This window comes from Zootoca vivipara, chromosome 5 (genome assembly GCF_963506605.1).
Source record: "Zootoca vivipara chromosome 5, rZooViv1.1, whole genome shotgun sequence".
Classification (NCBI taxonomy): domain Eukaryota; kingdom Metazoa; phylum Chordata; class Lepidosauria; order Squamata; family Lacertidae; genus Zootoca; species Zootoca vivipara.
Genome location: NC_083280.1, coordinates 20,019,789 through 20,038,544, shown reverse-complemented (window position 1 = coordinate 20,038,544; position 18,756 = coordinate 20,019,789). Strand labels below are relative to the sequence as shown.

Here is an 18,756-nt window from a genome sequence, read left to right as displayed (position 1 = left end):
TTTGTTTACCATCATATTTCAAATTCTTAATGAAATAACAAATTAGGAATGGTTCTTCTGTGAATCGCAGTCGCTGTATGGATATTCCATATCTGTCCAGAGGAGGGAAAAAACCCATATGCTTCTGTATTGTCTACAGAGTCTCGGTGGCTATAAATCACAGTTAGCATTTTTATGGCTTGACATTACACAGCTTAGGAATTTTGTCAAGGGAGATGGCTGAATAGAAGTCCAGATGGCCAGAAGCATAACATCACCACAATCACAATAAACACCTTTATGGAAGAATTGTTTCTGACTAGAGAGACCAGCCGAATGCATCATCGAAATAACGCTTTAAAAAATAATCTCTTCTCCCTGCCTTGTGCACAAGCTAATATAATACTTTAGCAGGTGCTCTCTGTATGCACAAATAACTGGATGATTGGTGAATTTTAAATTTAATCCTTTAGTAGGCATGTGGCTTCCATTACAACCCATTCCTTATTTATGATAAAAGGATGCCTAAAGTTGCAGGAAAGTGCTACAGGCCACCTTGTGGCTGAGATCATGTTCGATTTTAGAATAAAGGAGCCATTATGTACATTATACCAGTAAATAGGTTGTTAAAGTATTGCCTGCTAATTTAAGTAAGGACAGAGGGCTAAACTGCTTTTAAGCTTTGGACAATCCACTGGCGCTGGGTGGTTTCTGTTGTTGTTTTTCTTCCTTTCCTTATAATGCATTTTATTGCTTTTTACATATAATAAACACAATTTAAAAACACCAACCATGTCAGCCCGTCTGTCATTTCTTGGGAAAAGGCATAACAGCAGCTTAAAACTAGAACCGCGACGCAGAACCAGTTTAAAATGCGTATTGAAAACTCTGATCCAATCGGACTCTCCAGATGTTTCCATAGATCTAAGGAGGTTTGTCTCAACTTCCTGACTTAATCTGTCCCAAACAAACTTGAAAATCTCTTCATCACCTCATTCACTTGCCAAAGCAAGGAGTGCCCTGGTGCTCTGGCAGATCATATCATTGCTTCTGTTCTGAAAAACATCCTGGAACCATGACACACACACACAACCTGCATCCTTGCTCAGCTTCATGAATCATCTTGGAAGAGACATTCCCCCTTTTTAGACAGGAAGAAATTGCTCTTCTTGACATCTGGAGACAGACACAGACACACACACCTGTATTAAAGAAAATAAACAGCTTATGGTGTCTGCTCTGATACATTCACGAATCATCTAGAGTGCTATTTTTCTCACCTGCACATTTATGCAGGTTTAACTGGCTAAAGGGACCCAGGTGGTGCTGTGGGGGGCTTGCTGATCAGAAAGTCAGCGGTTCGAATCCCTGCAATGGGGTGATCTCCCATTGCTCGGTCCCAGCTCCTGCCCACCTAACAGTTCGAAAGCACATCAAAGTACAAGTAGATAAATAGGGACCACTCCGGCGGGAAGGTAAACGCCGTTTCCGTGCACTGCTCTGGCTCGCCAGAAGCAGCTTTGTCATGCTGGCCACATGACCCGGAAGCTGTCTGCGGACAAATGCTGGCTCCCTCGGCCTATAGAGCGAGATGAGCGCTGCAACCCCAGAGTCGGACACGACTGGGGCCCCTTTACCTAATTGGCTAAAACTAATATGACTTTAAGATTTTTTTTAATCAGCCGATGGTCCTATTTATAAATGGTGAATTAAAAAAAAACTTACAGTGGTTAACTGATTCTTCAGCTAGATTAATCTTTTAAAAAATGCTCATAAAAACTGCAGGTGGCAACCATCATCTTACAAGAAATACTTTCATTCACACATAGGGCCAGTACCTTTGTGTATATCATCAGAAAAGTTTCTTCTTACTTCAGATATACTTTTCTACCTGTAGGCAACTCTACACAAATTTAATTGGTTGTTTAATTGATTACAATTCATATCTTAAAATTCATATCTTAATTAGCACTTTGCAGCTAAGAAGTGGTGCCTGAGTTTGCTTTCTTCCTCTTCCTCCTGATCCCATTCTCTTTTGTGTCATGTTTTTTAGACTGTAAAGCTGAAGACAGGGGACTGTCTTATTACTGATCTTTATGGCCCTTTTTTGGCTGAAGAACAGGGTTTTTAATGCTTTAAATAATAGTGTGTTTAGTTCCACTTATCTCAGTGGAGCTTAAGTTCAAGTAACACAGCCTAGAGCCCTGGTTCTTTGGGGGATAGGGCTGTTGAGTAGGACTGTTCTTGGTCTTCCCTTAAGGAAATGCCTAGCCTGCCTTTGCCTAAAATAGTACTCAATGTACAGCAGTTAAAATTGGCAGTACAGTACTAGTGCAATAAATGATTTTTTGTGTGTCTATCATGAAACAATGTTAACTGAAAAGTTTCATCTCTGAACAATGCTCAGAGCGGTCTTTCTGTAACACTCAACATTTGCCTTATCATTGGGACCCATAGAGTCACCTGTGGGCCAGACTGGACAATTCCACTTCCTAATAAGCCACAGATGTGGTAGCTCCACATCGACCTGCAGGAGCATCAGAAACAGGGCAGGTGTGAGTGCAGGTGTGGCCCCGGATTGGGAAGAGATATTGCCTCCCTCAGTATTTAATCATTATGCCAAAATGCTGTTCTAGCAATGCTCCACAAATATAAGAACAAACTTTAGAAAGAAGTTCTATACTGCTGTTTTTTGCAGGCTCTTTGAAGTTCTCCTAAATTACAACCAACCATTATGTTCTTAAAATGAATTGCATTCAAATCAAAGGTAGGTAGCCGTGTTGGTCTGAGTCGAAACAAAATAAAAAAAATCATTCAGTAGCACCTTAAAGACCAACTAAGTTTTTATTTTGGTACGAGCTTTCGTGTGCATGCACACTTCATCAGATACACTGAAACAGAAGCATTCAAATCACTTATGCTATGAGGTTTCTGCAGCGCTCAAAAGTGGCCCATATGGGTGTCTACTAGCATACATTTGTAAAGAGGGTGGATTCCCCAGCTCCCAAGGCTTTCAGTCAAAGAATATGTGGCCAGTAGGGCTAGGGGCCAGGAGGGACGCGGGGGGCGCTGTGGTTTAAACCACTGTGCCGCTTGGACTTGCTGATCGGAAGATCGGCGGTTCGAGGCCCCGCGACGGGATGAGCTCCCATTGTTCGGTCCCAGCAGTTCGAAAGCATGCAGTGCAAGTAGATAAATAGGTCCCACTCTGGCGGGAAGGTAAACAGCGTTTTCGTGCGCTGCTCTGGTTTCGCCATAGGCGGCTTAGTCATGACCCAGAAAAACTCTGCGAAAGCGGACAAACGCCGGCTCCCTCAGCCTGTAAAGCGAGATGAACGCCGCAACCCCATAGTCGTTTGCAATTGGACTTAACTGTCAGGGGTCCCTTTACCTTTACCTTTAGGGTTGTCAATTAAAACAATGATAAGGAAAGGCCATGTGGTGAGGCGCTTGTAATTATTGTGGTGGGGTTTTTAAAGAGGGTGTGTGTGCAGATTTATGGCATGTGCTCTTGCTAAATAAAGCCTTTAGAAGATTGACACACTTTGGGAGATCTTGAGGGTATTTGAATGAGGAGGAGGAGAAAGTGAGCAGTTGAATGAATGCCAAGATGATGTTGCTCCACAGAAGGCTTCCTTACGTGCCAGCAGGGGCGTAGCCAGGATGAAAATCAGGGGGGCAAGGGGAGGGGCCAAGGGGCGGGGGAGGGGCCACAGCGGGGCAAGGAAAGCTCCCTTCTCCCTTGCCAGCTTTCCCTCCTCCCCCTCCGCGATCGGCAGGGGCAGGTGGAGGGAAAGCCCCAGAGCCGCGCAAAGCGGTTGCCTGGCTTTCCCTCTGCCCGCCCCACAGCCAGCCAGGGAGAAGGGAGACGGCACCCGGCGGGCAGCGGGGCAGGCTGGCCAGCGGCCCTGCTTCTAGGGGGGCAATTGCCCCCTCCTGCCCCCCTGCCTACGCCCATGCGTGCCAGAAGACTGGTGTCTTCTAAATGAATACCGGTTGAAGCTAGGTGGCATGTTTATATAGAACTGATTTTCCAGGTATTCTGATTTTATTCCTTTATTTAGTTCAAACTTTACAGGTGGTTTGTTTGTTTGTTTGTCAAGATTTATATTCTGCTTAATAAATAATTAAAATCTTAGTGGTTTATGTGAAATGGTATAAAGTATTCGTTTTCTTAAAGCAATAGAAACAGACTTTTAAAACAGACATAATAGAATTGCTAAACTATACAGGTGAAACTCGGAAAATTAGAATATCGTCGAAAAGTGCATTTATTTCAGTAATGCAACTTATTATTTTTTATTTTTCTTTTAATTTTTACAAATGCTTTCTTTTGGAAATTCCACAGTAATAAAACAAATAGTTACAATAATATAAAAATAAACATCGCTGTTGCATTTCATTCATTACATTCCATTTATAATTGACCCGCCTAACAACAAATAATTACAATTACAACAAATAAAGGCTTGACACATCTTGCTTAGCATGTCATGCATCTATCTCATATATTGGTTTCACCTTTTAAGTTGCGTTACTGAAATAAATGCACTTTTCGACGATATTCTAATTTTCCGAGTTTCACCTGTAGATAAAAACCAACATATTTTAAAAACAATTGTACATAATAAAATGGCATGTCTGGGTAGGGTTGGCCAGATCAACATTTTTAGCAGGCATTGATAACCGATAATGCTATTAGGCACGGAGTTCTAGAAACTACCTTCTGAGGTGTTTTTACATTCTTCAGCTTCTTCTTCTTTTTAATTGGGGAGGCCATTCCTGGCCAGTCATGCACAAGAGATTTTGTGATATTTTTTTTCCTCAACAGTTTACCAAAAAAAAAATAACCAGTAAGTTCTCTGGGTGTGAAGAAGGCCCTTTTGAATTTGATTGCAGCCATTCTGCACGAGAGCACTCAGAGCTAATCAGGTGAACGGAAAATTACTGTTTTGGACACAGGCAATGGCAGCTGATTGCATTTCTCTAAAATAATGTAAAGCAGCATTAGGCAGAAGGTAGGTCAACATCCCTGGGTGACTTGCAGTAGTTTGGCAAGTGTCTACAACTGAAAAATGGCCTTTCCCACCTAAATTAGGCTGCTGAAATGGAGAATGCTAACCGGGAGTGGATTTTTATGCAGAAAACACTGTGAGTCAGTTCAGTTCTGGTACTCCTAATGGGCTCAGGTGTTCCCTGCCCTTCCATTCTAACTGCATTTTGCACCTGACTCTGGGTGGTAGTTCTTTGGGATCTAGTTATATAAAAAAAACCAAGTAGAAGTAGCAAGCCTGAAGCCTATCTACCCCCTCAGGTAGAAAGAGCAAATCTGTACTCGTCTTCCCTTTTGCAGGCAACTGTAAATCCAACAGTAAAAACAAATTGAGATATGTGAGTTCTAAATGCAATTTTGTATTTTATTATTCTGACATGTTAACTGTTTCCAGAGTGAGAATCTCCATTATTTACATGTTTTCAGAATGCTTGCTTCCCCCCTCCCCGCCTTTCAAATCTAGCACAGTTACAGCTTGGGAATCTATTTGCTAAACTTTGCTAAATTTGGGTCATCTCAATATGTTGTAATGATAAACTCTCATACATAACCCAACTTTTTTTTCTTTTTAGCCTGTTCAGCTGTAATTAAAATGAAGCTCAAGCAATGGTAAACATGTTACTCAAGCATGTAAACTGTTTTCTAGAGGCCAGCAGAGAAAAGGAAACATAGGGGGTGGTATTGAACTCCCAGTAAATGTATATGTCAGAATCAGATACCTATTGGAAATGTAAAGAGAAGGAAGGTACCTTTTTCCATATGTGGTAGTCATGTAAGGTAGCGAAACCTTTCTGGGAAATGATTTGTAATAAGTTGAAAAAAATGTTGAAGATAACTTTTGTTAAGAAAACCAGAAGCTTTTCTTTTAGGGATATTGGTGGATAGATACCCAAATAGCACACACAAAATATATTTATGCACACTACTACAGCTGCGCGAATTATTTATGCCCAGAGATCGAAAGAAGAAACAATTCCAGCGAAGGAGGACTAGCAATTAACATTGATGGAGTATGCAGAAATGGCAACACTTTCTAGAAGAATCAGAAACCAAGAGCCGAAGTACATTTTGAGTTGTTGCAGGAAGTAATAATCCAATCTCTCTTTCCCTCTCCCTCTTTTTTTCTCTGTTCAAGGTTACAAAGTGGGATGAATTTACAGATTTGTTTTGTAAATGACAGCGGAAGTGACAAAGACAGTGATGCCGATGACAGCAAGACCGAAACAAGCCTGGATACGCCTTTGTCTCCCATGGTGAGTTTCAGTCTCACAAAAGGTCTTGATCCCTTGACGAATGTCAGGAAATGTGCACCAAATTCCAGGTTTTCTTTTTTAAATTTTTTTTTAACCTTTATTAAATTTTAAAACACATTAAAAAAAGAACAAAATACTACAACTGTCCAAACAATATTATACACTTCAAAGAAACAAACTGGCGCAACGTAACATTGGCAGCCAAAACAGTACTAAGAAAGAAATAAAATATATAAATAGCACACCAAAAGAGAAAGTATTTCTGGTAAGCAATTCTGATATCGTGACATTGTGCCACACTTGTTTATAAGAAGGACTGGCCTTTCACAAGAGCTTGGAGCGTAGGCTATTTATGTGCATAATCTCTCATGAGAAGCGTAGGCCTCAGTTTGTATTGCAGGTTATATGTATGGCAAGGGATGATGTTGCTCCCCAAGGCCAGATCCCTCACCACTATTTTATGGAAAACCTATGTGCCTAGGTTGTGTGTCCTAAGAACATTGGTTGCCATATGTCCTCTTTTTCCAGGACGCATCCTCTTTTTCATGGGTAGAGTGGTCATAGCAATCCATAGTTAGGAGTCAGCAAAAGTATCCTCTTTTTTTGCTCTTCAAAATATGGCAACCCTAAAATATTATGGGGCAAGTGGCTGCTTTTAGCACTGGCCAGTTAATTAGGCAATTGGGTATAGTTCTTAGACCAAGGATGGCTTACCTAGTGCCCTCCAGGTATGGTTGAATGGGAACACCATCAGCAGGTGAAGAGAGGTGTCAGTCAAATTGTTTAGTCGTTTAGTCGTGTCCGACTCTTCGTGACCCCATGGACCATAGCACGCCAGGCACTCCTGTCTAGCACTGCCTCCCGCAGTTTGGTCAAACTCATGTTCGTAGCTTCGAGAACACTGTCCAACCATCTTGTCCTCTGACGTCCCCTTCTCCTAGTGCCCTCAATCTTTCCCAACATCAGGGTCTTTTCCAAGGATTCTTCTCTTCTCATGAGGTGGCCAAAGTATTGGAGCCTCAGCTTCACGATCTGTCCTTCCAGGGAGCACTCAGGGCTGATTTCCTTCAGAATGGATAGGTTTGATCTTCTTGCAGTCCATGGGACTCTCAAGAGTCTCCTCCAGCACCACAATTCAAAAGCATCAATTCTTCGGCGATCAGCCTTCTTTATGGTCCAGCTCTCACTTCCATACATCACTACTGGGAAAACCATAGCTTTAACTATACGGACCTTTGTCGGCAAGGTGATGTCTCTGCTTTTTAAGATGCTGTCTAGGTTTGTCATTGCTTTTCTGCCAAGAAGCAGGCGTCTTTTAATTTTGTGACTGCTGTCACCATCTGCAGTGATCAAGGAGCCCAAGAAGGTGAAATCTCTCACTGCCTCCATTTCTTCCCCTTCTATTTGCCAGGAGGTGATGGGACCAGTGGCCATGATCTTGGTTTTTTTGTTGTTGAGCTTCAGACCATATTTTGCGCTCTCCTCTTTCACCCTCATTAAAAGGTTCTTTAATTCCTCCTCGCTTTCTGCCATCAAGGTTGTGTCATCTGCATATCTGAGGTTGTTGATATTTCTTCCGGCAATCTTAATTCCGGCTTGGGATTCATCTAGTCCAGCCTTTCGCATGATGAATTCTGCATATAAGTTAAATAAGCAGCAGGTGAAGAGAGGTGTCAGTCGAATTATGAGGATATAAAGAGGTATTTTGTGTTGCATCACAGGGATCCTTTCAGATCTATACCATCTGCTTAGACTTGTAGCAGTTCCCTAATGTCTCAGGCAGAATTCTTTCCCAGCTCAGATATCTGGTGTCCTTTAAATCAGGAGTGCCAAAGGTTTAACCCTAGAATCTAAACACAATTCTAGTAGAGGGGTGGTTTAGTTCTGGTTCATGCCATTCACATTAAGGCAGTGCTAATGTCTATTGTTTTAATTCATTGATTAAATTGGTAGCCGCTGAATTAGACAAGCCTGATTGTATATCTATCTTGTGTCTTTTTTCTAGAGCAAGCAGAGCTCTTCCTATTCTGACAGAGACACTACTGAAGAGGAATCTGAATCCCTAGATGACATGGATTTTCTCTCAAGGCAAAAGAAACTTCAAGCTGAAGCCAAAATGGCCTTAGCAATGGCAAAACCAATGGCCAAAATGCAAGTAGAGGTGGAAAAGCAAAACAGGAAAAAATCTCCCGTAGCTGACCTTGTAAGTGTCTCGTAGAAGATCAATGCTTGCCAGTTGTTTCTAGCCGTGGAAGTTGCCCCAGTTGCAATAAAGCTCTTTGGAATTTGGAGGAGCTTGTAGCTCCACCTGAGATGTAAAAATGAGTTTTAAAAGTGGAGCATATTTATTTAATATATTTGATTCAGATCATGCAGGGAAAATAAAGTTTTTTCCCCTTTGTTAGAGTATAGCATTTATAAAATCTTAGTACAGTATGTGGTATCTAAACTTGATGAATTTTATGCATTCAGTGCCTGGTGACTAATGTTCAGGATGGTAGGTTGCCATAATTAGCTATTATTGCTAATACATTAGAAAATAAAAAAAAAATCATTCCAGTAGCACCTTAGAGACCAACTAAGTTTGCTACTGGAAGGAATTTTTTTTACCGTGTTTCTCATATTTTAAGGCATCCCTAAAAAATAAGGCATGGCAGGATTTTCATGACCTGGCGAAATATAAGGCATACCCCGAAAATAAGATGTACCAGTACCGGGTTGTGGTGGGAGCAGGTCTGTGCAAAATACGGTACCGTAAGAAGAAAAGGAAGATGCCTCCTCGGAACCGGATGCTGCTGCCACGTGGAGCTCCGTCCGAGTGGGAGCCAGCAAGAGCTGCAGCACGCACAGCAAGAGCTGCAGCAGGAGCCTCAGTGTCCGCTGTGCGAAGCCCGGCTACGGTAGAGCCTCAGCGCGCGGTGCCGGGACCCTGCTAGACCCGCAGCTCAAGCCGCGCAAAGCCCGGCAGCCGGCAGGAGCCGCGGCGGGCAAAGAACAAAGGATCGGGACCCTGCTAAGCAAAGCCCCGGCAGCCGCCAGGAGCCTTAGCGGGCAGCGCGCGAAGCCCGGGAGCTGGCTGGAGCCGCAGCTCGAAGCGCGCTCCTGATAAGCCCCGGCAGCCAGCAGGAGCCTTAGCGGGCAGCGCGCGAAGCCCGGGAGCTGGCTGGAGCCGCAGCTCAAAGCGCGCTCCTGATAAGCCCCGGCAGCCAGCAGGAGCCTTAGCGGAAGAGTTGTCAGCCTGGGGTACTGCTGTTAAGTCAGGCATTAAGAAAAAATACTTCCCACACCTCCTTGCCCTACGATGGCTTAGCAATGACTCTAGAAGGGGGCATGATATCAATGGGAAAGAAGAATAAAAACGGGATAACGGTGCTAAAGAAAAAAGAACAAACTTCTGGCCATTAACTAATTCCTGTTATTTTTCTACACATAAGTTAATAATGAAAAAAAAGATTGTTATAACAAAACAAAACAAAACTTGGTCAAATGACTGCTCCAACCAACAGTAGGTTGACACAAAAAGATGTTGAGCCAGTTCGCACGTCATGATAACTCGTAGTTAAAATAAACAATAGTTTGATGCACCTGCAATTACAGCACTGGGCTTAGCATTACGTGTGAACGAGTGCTCACGGTTCATTTCCCTCAAACAAACCACAAGATGTTCCAGAAGAAGACAACTTAATTATAACTGAATAAATGTAGTTTGCTTTACCATACTTAATTAAAAAATAAGACATCCCTTGAAAATAAGCCATGGTGTGTTTTTTTGAGAAAAAATAAATATAAGACATGTCTTATAATATGAGAAACACGGTAATTCTGTTTCGACTACGTCAGACCAACACGGCTACCTACCTGTAACTAGAACATTAGAAAATGTGCTGACAGAAGTTCTTTCTTTTTGTCATTGTTGCTGGCCATGACAGTGACCTAAAGTGTTGTTGTCGTCGTTCTTTTTAGCTGCCACATATGCCTCATATAAGTGAATGCTTGATGAAAAGAAGCTTAAAGCCCACAGACCTGAGAGATATGACGATTGGGCAGCTACAGGTGATAGTCAATGATCTACATTCACAGATAGAAAGTAAGTCTTCTCCCTTGGTGTTATGTCCTTTCACTATTCGTGGCACCTCTGCTTAAGCGAATAGAAACTGTTCCGTTGCATGTGAGAGCTGACACCAACATTGAACCAAGGAAGGGCTGTAGTTCAGTGGCTGAGCATCTGCTTTGCATGCAGAGGTTCAGTCCCTGGCATTTCTAGGTAGGGCTGGAAGAGACCCCCTGTCTGAAATCCTGGTGAGCCACTGCTGGTCAGTATGGATAGTACGGACCTAGATGGATCAGTGAGCTGACTCAGTATATGTATGATCCAGTCCTCCTAGGAGTATGCCATCTCCAATACAGTGGTACCTTGGTTTACGAACTTAATCTGTTCTGGAACTCCTTTCTTAAACCAAAGCGTTCTTAAACCAAGGCGTGCTTTCCCATAGCAGCAGGGGACTCAAATCACAAATGGAACACACTCAACAGGAAGCAGAACATGTTCTGCTTCCAAGTCAAAGTTCACAAACCAAAACACCTACTTCCGGGTTTGCAGCCTTCTAAAACCAAGTTGTTCATAAACTTAAGCTGTTCTAAAACCAAGGTACCACTGTACTAGAGGGAAATATCTTCAATGGCAACATTTTCTCGTCAGATAACATTGGGGGCCATTGCCCCCAAAGGAAGTTTTAAATCAAAACACATTGGGCTTTTTATTCCATGCTAGCTCACGGCACGTTGTATTTCTTGTACTTTTCATCTTGGATATGGGAGAAGAGAAATCACAGATCTGGAAGTGACTTTTGAGCTTCAGACTTTAGGTCAGGAGTGGCTATTATTCAGTAATCTAATGCCAACTGAGGAAGAAGGAGTCTCTCTCTTTTCAGCAATCCTTGAACAATGGCATAGGAATATGAGTTCTCTCTTTAGTTTTACTATTTGGAGTGTTTTTGCATGAGATGCAGAAATGGGGAGATAGGAAGCCATGCATTTGTGGTGATCTTGCACAAAAAAGAGCAGTACACGCCTCCTGCACGCCATGGTTGGTTGTAGGTGTCTTCCAGCTTTGCATGATACCTGGAACTGTGTAGAGAAGAGGAACCATGAGATACCCATGTTTCCAGCTCTCTTCCATTACATCTTGTGCAAAGGCACAAGTAGACAACTTCAGCCCTTTGCAATATTCAGGCCATACTAAAGCTTTTTATGCCTTTGAGCAGTCCTTCCACTGGACTCTCTTTTGTTGTTGTTGTTGTCCTTTTTAGAGCCAAAGTACTGCTATGCTTTTCAGTGATACGGATTAATTCATTACAGACAGAAGAGGCTCTAAATAAAAAGAAATTAGCACATCACTCCATGGTCCATGCCAATGTGCGCTTATTAATCAAATTAGTCAAAGCAGCTGCAGTGTGGCTCTTTGCCTAGGCACCTGTGAGCTATGCTCAGCCAAATGTGAATAATTCTCCCCTGAAGTCTGTTAGTGCTGTCTGCTACTTTGGAATTGCTGCTAGGATGTTAGAAAATCAGTGGACCTGCTAGAAAACACCGATAAATCAGTTCTACCATGACTTGGCTTACCGTAGTTTAATATTTTAAGGAGAGCATTGGGTGAGTGACATGTATTTCATGAGTTTTGGTTCTCAAGTTAGTGTTTGTATTTTTAAAAAATCTTCTTGTTTCCTTATATATATAACCTGCCTTTCAGAATAAAAATCATCCCAAAGTGATATACAACTGTACACTAAAAATGCAAATGATTTGTATGCAATATACAACAACCATCCTAAAATCAATACTGAAAAGGATTGTGGGATAAATAAATAAATAAAAATCCTATGATCCAAGTCTAAAGACTAGCAGAATGAGGACTTAGTGGAGTACTAGGGAGGTGAATTGCACCATTGCGGGGCTGCCATTGAGAAGTCCCTGTACCTGGTTGTGCACAGAAAGCAGGGGTTTTATTCCTCTGGTGTTGAATGGGCGCACAACACAATGGCACTTCCTGGCACCATTGGTAGCTGTTGCAGTAGGAGCACCTACTGCTTACTTGCCTCTGTGGAAACAGGCTGACATCATAGACAGTCAAGCTTATTTCCCTGCCAATGTGTTGATGCATGTTCAGCCTTGGTAGATCACACCCAGTTTTGAGGATTTTCCATCACCAACCACAACCAGAAAAATGCCAGAAGTTCCATGGGTTGGTTCCCAAGTTAAAGAGTGCATTCTGCTTTTGGAGATCTACAGTAGTGTCATGTTGATGGTTTTTTTTACTAATGTTTGTTTTTAACAATACTGGCCATTGTTCTTGTTCCATTACTTCTTAGCCTCCCTTATTTATATGCCAAGCCAAATACCCTTCTGTTTCTTGGAGTGAGAGCCATGTACTATGGTGACTAACAGATCCCAAAATGTTAGACATGGGGAGTACTGTGGCTAAATGAGCTTAAACACTTTTTCTTTTTTCTGCTGTCAGGCTTGAATGAAGAATTGGTGCAACTGCTGCTGATTCGGGATGAATTGCACACAGAACAGGATGCTATGCTGGTAGACATTGAGGATTTGACCAGGTTGGTAACCTTTTCAGATACGTCCTGTTGCAAAGGTCTCTCTTTAGACAGTTTTGTTGCGATGATATATTTTATTTTAATTGATGTATAAAATGCCCTTCATCCAAAAATAGATTTCAGGGTCAAAGTAATTTCAAAATTACAGAAACATAATAACTGTCAGGGGGGAAAGCTAGGGTATGTTATGTTTGAATGAATTAAGAAATACATAAAATCAAAAGGTGCAAAACCATTCAACCAGCTAAAAATATAATCAAAAATGCCTGAGGAAATAAAATGATTTTAACCTGATGCCACAAAGAATGTATGCCTGTGCTGGCATACCATCCTCAGAATGGCTTTCTACAGTTGAGGCACCACCACAGAGAAGGCCCCGCTCTTCCATTCAAGCATAATGCACTTCTTTTAAAGGTGGAACACTGAGAAGGAATTATGATATATTACTGATACAAGGTGAATTGTCTGATCTGTAATGCTGTTTTCTAATCAGTACCAGCTAGGATCATACCCTAAAGCACGTTATGATAATGTCTTTTATTTGGACCAACCACAGTGTTACAAGGTCATGAACGAACCCAGAAATCTTCATCAGGCACTTCATAGTGCTGCTGCCCCAGAATCTGCAGTTTATAAGATAGAATGCAGGAGAAGCTCTTCAGGCATTATTAGATTAATCTTGCAAGGTGCCATACATTGGTGCATGCGCCCAGAACTACTAGACCAAAAGAAGCAATCATGAAACTACATAAATGTTCTGCCTACAGCTCCAGTGAAAGCTTAGGTCATAAAAAGTGCACCTGGTTCGGTAATGTAAATCTACCACTATTAGTGCTGTTTGCACCGAAGCAACTGTTTTTGCTGCTGTTTTTCTAGGCACCTGTCGCTGTGACTGTTTGGTGTATGACAAATGGCAGATTTGGACAGTATGCTATTTCTTTGTGATCCACACTCTCTATCAGATTATAAGTGAAACTTCTTTGGCCATTGAATCAATTTATAATCTTAACATCCAATGCCTAATAACTTTCTCTAGTTGCTTGCAGCAACATGGTGCAGAGCCCTTTAATTTTGGGGAATTATTGCCGCTAGGAAATGTAAAACTTGGTAAATTTGTCTGAGCTGACAAAGAGAGTGGTCCTAAAGATAGAGACAAAAACTTCCTTTATTCTGGAATCTGCCTTTGTGATGCCTCCTCTCAGTTAGAATCCCAGCTTCTATTTTCTCCATTTGATAATGTAGCTGCCATCTATTCTTAACTTTCCTTTCCCTTCCTAAATTATCTTTTCTTAATGATCTTGGAATGGTCCTTTCTCACTCCTTACTTTACTGGGTAGACAATGTGCCTTATTAACAGCTTGCCCCTCCGTACTAAAAGCTGTCATTACATATTCAGTCCTGTAGCGGGCAGAATCAATCAGAGTGACTTTAGACATGACTTCAAGACCTGGGAATACTCCAGAAGGTAAAATCTGGGTGTGCATTGACATTAGGTCCTGGCAGTTCCAAGGAAAAGGCCAATAACAGTGTCAATAGCTAGCGACCATGCTTTCATCTTGTCCAGAAGTGGTTTCAATTGTCCTGTCGAAGAGTGGAGCCTGTTGCAAAAAATTAGATGCAGGCGGTACAGTTCACGGCTGCATCCTCGTGAAAGCAGGCATGTTAGTCTATCAGGTGGATGAAGTTACTCTTCTCTGGTTTGATTCATAGCATCTTACCAACAGTCTGGATATATCGCTACTTATGCTCTTGCTGTGACATTTCAGTCAAATCCTGTGCTGGTTTTTAATCTTAAAGGGAAGAAACCTGTTTGCCACCTGCAGACAGAGATGAGACTTAATTGAACCAAAGCAAACCCAACTATTCTTTTTTTCCTGTAATATTTCTTTTACAGTGCGGCCCCCTATCAGTACCATGGTAATTTAGCACCATTGCTGCCGATAAGGTAAAATACAGTAACACCTCAGCTTTCCCAGATCCCTTTAATCCAGGCCTTTTCTTATTCAGTACATACCTTTTCTGTTCTCCCCTTCTATCTATCCTCTGTCACCCTCTGTTCCAGGTTATTTTCACGTTTCTCAGATTGGCTGGTTAAAGAAGGTTCAGTAGTAACTCAGCAGCCAAAAATGCTAAATCGCCTCTCTTACAGTTTCCTGCTTTGTGGTATTTTCCAGCTATTCCACTGCACTGAAACCTCTGCAGCTCCACGGAACGAGCTCAGCTGGTTAGAGCATGGTGCTGATGATGCCAAGGTTGCAAGTTCGATCCCCATATGGGACAGCTGCATTGCAGGGGGTTGGACGAGATGATCCTCAGGGTCCCTTCCAAAATTTGGAGACTTGAGTAATCTAAATGGGAGTTGCATTCTGATCTGCAAGCAACTTCAGAAATATTAGAGTGTGTCAGTCCACAGCAAATAATGATGATAATTGCCCACCCTTAGCACTGTCTCTCTCATGCACACACACATACCCTCAGCACTTGACTTTGTTGAATTTTCTCTGCTTTGTAGCTTAGAAATCTTTCAAGAGAGGCAGAATCTCTTCCGCTTTACACAAAGACCAGGGGAGGGTGTGTGGGTGTGGGTGTGTGTTTCCACATGCCATTATGTGTCTGTCTTTCGCATGGCATTATCCTTCCCCACCACCCTCCCCCACTATAATTTGGTGGATCTACCAGAGGACTTCTGCGTAGAGGAAAAGATCAGTGTGCTCACTATAGTACGTGCCTACACGTTCTTGCAGAAATCTGCTGCTGCAAATCAGAAGACAGAGGAGTGATTTTGCTGCTTCACCTCGTAACACAGCAATGCACATACTCTGCCTGTTGCTCACCTCCAGAGAAAAGGAAGGTTGTTGGTGTCCCCCCACCCCCGTGAGCAAACAGGTAGTTCAGATTTGAGAGCACCTGTGCCTTGCAAAAAAGAAGGCGTTGCCACTACCATACACAATGCTGGTACTTTTCACTTGCTGCTTTATAAACCATTGTTAGTGAGGGGATAAGAAGGCACAAACACAAAAGCAGCAACCCAAGTTCAAGGAAAGTGTACCAGTGATGGGGTGTTTTCCCCCCTAAGCGCTTGTCTCTGAGTGAAAAGAGATCAGCAACAGGAAGTGTAGATACAATGCCTCATTGCATAGTTGAAGTGTGAACTGTTTAAGCAGAAGAAACTAAAAAGAGAGAGAGAGAAATGTTTTATGGGTGTTTTATGTTTTATGGATACGAAGACTGAACAGATCTTGCTAAATCTACAGAGAGATGGTTCTATATATTCTTGGATGGTCTCTAATTTGAATACCAAATTGCAGGTGAAAATAATCAAGAGTTTGGGTCCAGGGTGCATGATGTTTCTGTCTCCCCCACCTCAATTTTACCATCTCAGCATCTCCAACCAGTTGGTTAAGCTGGAAGATGGTGACTGCCCCCAGCATCACCCAATGAGCTTTGTGGGTGTATGTCTATCTAAACTTGTATTTCCCTGGTCTAACTTTCTGCTACGCAACCCTGGCAATCTTTTCTTTCCCTTGTTCTAAAACAGCCTACTGCCAACTTGGTGCCCAGAAACTTTGAGGTACGAGTCTGTTTTAATGAATAGAAAGCATGGCCTCCGGCTTCTATTGGGTCCACAGGGTGCACCTGTGGGGGCTCTCGGGGGCTTATGGAAGTTGTAGTGCAGAACTTCTGGAGGGCACCAGGTTGGGGAAGGGTGTTACAAAACTACTTTCTCATGTTGGAAGCAGTTTGCATTTCTAGTTACTGGAATCGTTTACATACTTAATTAGCCATTCAGATACCCTCTGTGTGGGCCACATGGTTGGCAGTTTGGTGAGAGGTGAGTTGTTTTTAGTTCTATCGATTGTTGAAATGTTGCTACAATAGGAAGCTAGGGGTCATCTTGTTACATCCTTGGATTGTGTTAAGACAAATAAGTTTCCTATCCATAGGAAGGAGGTGAAACTCCTCCTTTCCCCCCAGATAAAACTTCCTTTCAATCTTCTTGCAACCTACAGTTTCAATTCTAAAGCCATTTCCTTGAAATCCCCCCCTGCTTTCCTTGATTTTACCTCCTGAAGACTGTGGTTGTTATTTTTCTTCCTGTGCTGGATTTCTGCAGTCTAGAGGAGTCCTGAAGAAAAGGACTATTTAAGCCGGCTAGATAATTGCAGCAAAAATTTAACACATCTCTTTAAGCAATCTTTTCAGCAATCGCTGCGCTTCCTTCCTTCTCTGCAGCTTTTAAGTTCTGCCAGTAAAAAATAAAAATAAAAATCTTCATTTATTGCACCTACGCAATATTATCCCTTTTTTCCCATTTCCCTCCAGACACGCTGAAAGTCAGCAGAAGCACATGGCAGAAAAGATGCCAGCAAAATAAAACCGGAAGCCATCAGACTGAAGAAACAAACTAAAACGTTTTGCTTCTGTGGTTGTACCAACGCTGATGCTCCACGGGTGGCACACAAGAAAAATCAGTGTTAGTCATTGATTCCGGGCGCAATGTGCCAAGCACCAGGAAAACCCCGCACGAACCCTTCCTTGAAACTAATGGTGGATGCACAGCGACTGTGCTTGGCGAATTTTTCCCAATGTCTGAAGCTTTATGTCCAGTGGTTGGCCTATGCCTTTTAATTTATTTGCTGTTGGGTTTATTTTATTTTTTACTTGTGCCACTAAATATCGGACAGTTCAATAATCTTATTGTAGAACAAAATGTACAGTACTTATAAACATTGCAAACATGAAGAGGGAAAAAGAAGAGAGAGGGTAGTTTTAACTTTTATTTTTGTTTATTTAGAGAGACCTTTAAGTTAAAGCAGTATTTTACCATCAGCTACTTTTTATTGTTTTTCAGCGTAGTTTTAAACAAATGAGACTGTAATTTTGATGGTGCTATACAAGTGAGAGAGAAAATATACATGCCTGCCTCGTAGTGAAGTCGTAGCTTTCAGTAATATGTATATTTTAATCAGTTTTCAACATTTTGTGAATGTTGACTACCTGACATTCATTTTTAGATGTGCTATTAACATGCAGTTGAGTTGAAAGAGTTACCTTGAAAGTTTTATGTATAAATATGTAAAATAAAAATTAAAAATTTCTTTCATATGATATGTCTTTTTGTTGACTAGTGGGACAACATAGTAATATATTCATTGAAGTACATGTGAAATTCCTATTTTTCTCATTTCAGATTATAAATAGATATATATAATATGAAAAGTCTCTCTTCATATATATATATATAGATATATTTAAAAAATGCTATTCACTTAGAACACAGATAAGTTATTATAGACTCACTTGAAGGCAGGCGCAAAGGTAAGGTTTAAAGTTAACAAATAAATACCGGTACTATGTGGGCTGAAAAATGAAAACGACACCTCAACTGTATACATAAACTTGAATTAAACTCTAACACACTTGATATGGGAATTGATTGCTTTTCTCCCCCCCCTCTCTCTCTCTCTCTCCCTCCCCCCCTCTCTCTCTGCTCTGCTGAGATTGCACTTGCTATCATCATACATTTTAATACGAGCTACAACCTCTTTGTGAGTCTTGTCCTTCTTCCCAAATTCATAACCCAGCTACGATGCATCTCTCCCATTCACTTCAATGGAAGCAGCAACTACATTTGCCAGTGATGGAGAACCTGAGCCCCTCAAGATGTTGCTCACTGACCCATGTTGGTTGGGGCTCACGGGAGCTGAAGTTGGACTAACCTCTATTTTCCGGAGCGTGCTATTTACTAACTATAATGTGAAATTAGAAAAGAAAAGAAATGCTCTTCTAGGTTCTTGCTTTTGTTCTGTTATTTTCAGAAAGCCGAAAAATAAAATGTTCTAAGCCTTTTTTTAATGCCGTT

General features: G+C 41.8%; 1 protein-coding gene across 8 annotated transcripts in view; it reads left to right on the top strand.

Annotated features, from left to right (window-relative positions):
• Positions 1-17,999, top strand: part of SCHIP1 (schwannomin interacting protein 1) — a 411,590-nt gene extending 393,591 nt beyond the window's left edge. For 5 of the 8 annotated variants that reach the window (XM_060274433.1, XM_035132875.2, XM_035132876.2 and 2 more), the window contains 6 exons: positions 6,168-6,285; positions 8,291-8,488; positions 10,249-10,372; positions 12,803-12,896; positions 14,788-14,838; positions 17,217-17,999. In XM_060274433.1, coding sequence (XP_060130416.1) covers positions 6,168-6,285; positions 8,291-8,488; positions 10,249-10,372; positions 12,803-12,896; positions 14,788-14,838; positions 17,217-17,268 — 637 coding nt within the window. In that variant the 3' untranslated portion in view covers positions 17,269-17,999. The remainder of the gene's footprint in view (positions 1-6,167; positions 6,286-8,290; positions 8,489-10,248; positions 10,373-12,802; positions 12,897-14,787; positions 14,839-17,216) is intronic. The other 3 variants (XM_060274435.1, XM_035132878.2, XM_060274439.1) reach the window with 1 other exon arrangement.
• The last annotated feature ends 757 nt before the right edge of the window (positions 18,000-18,756 follow it).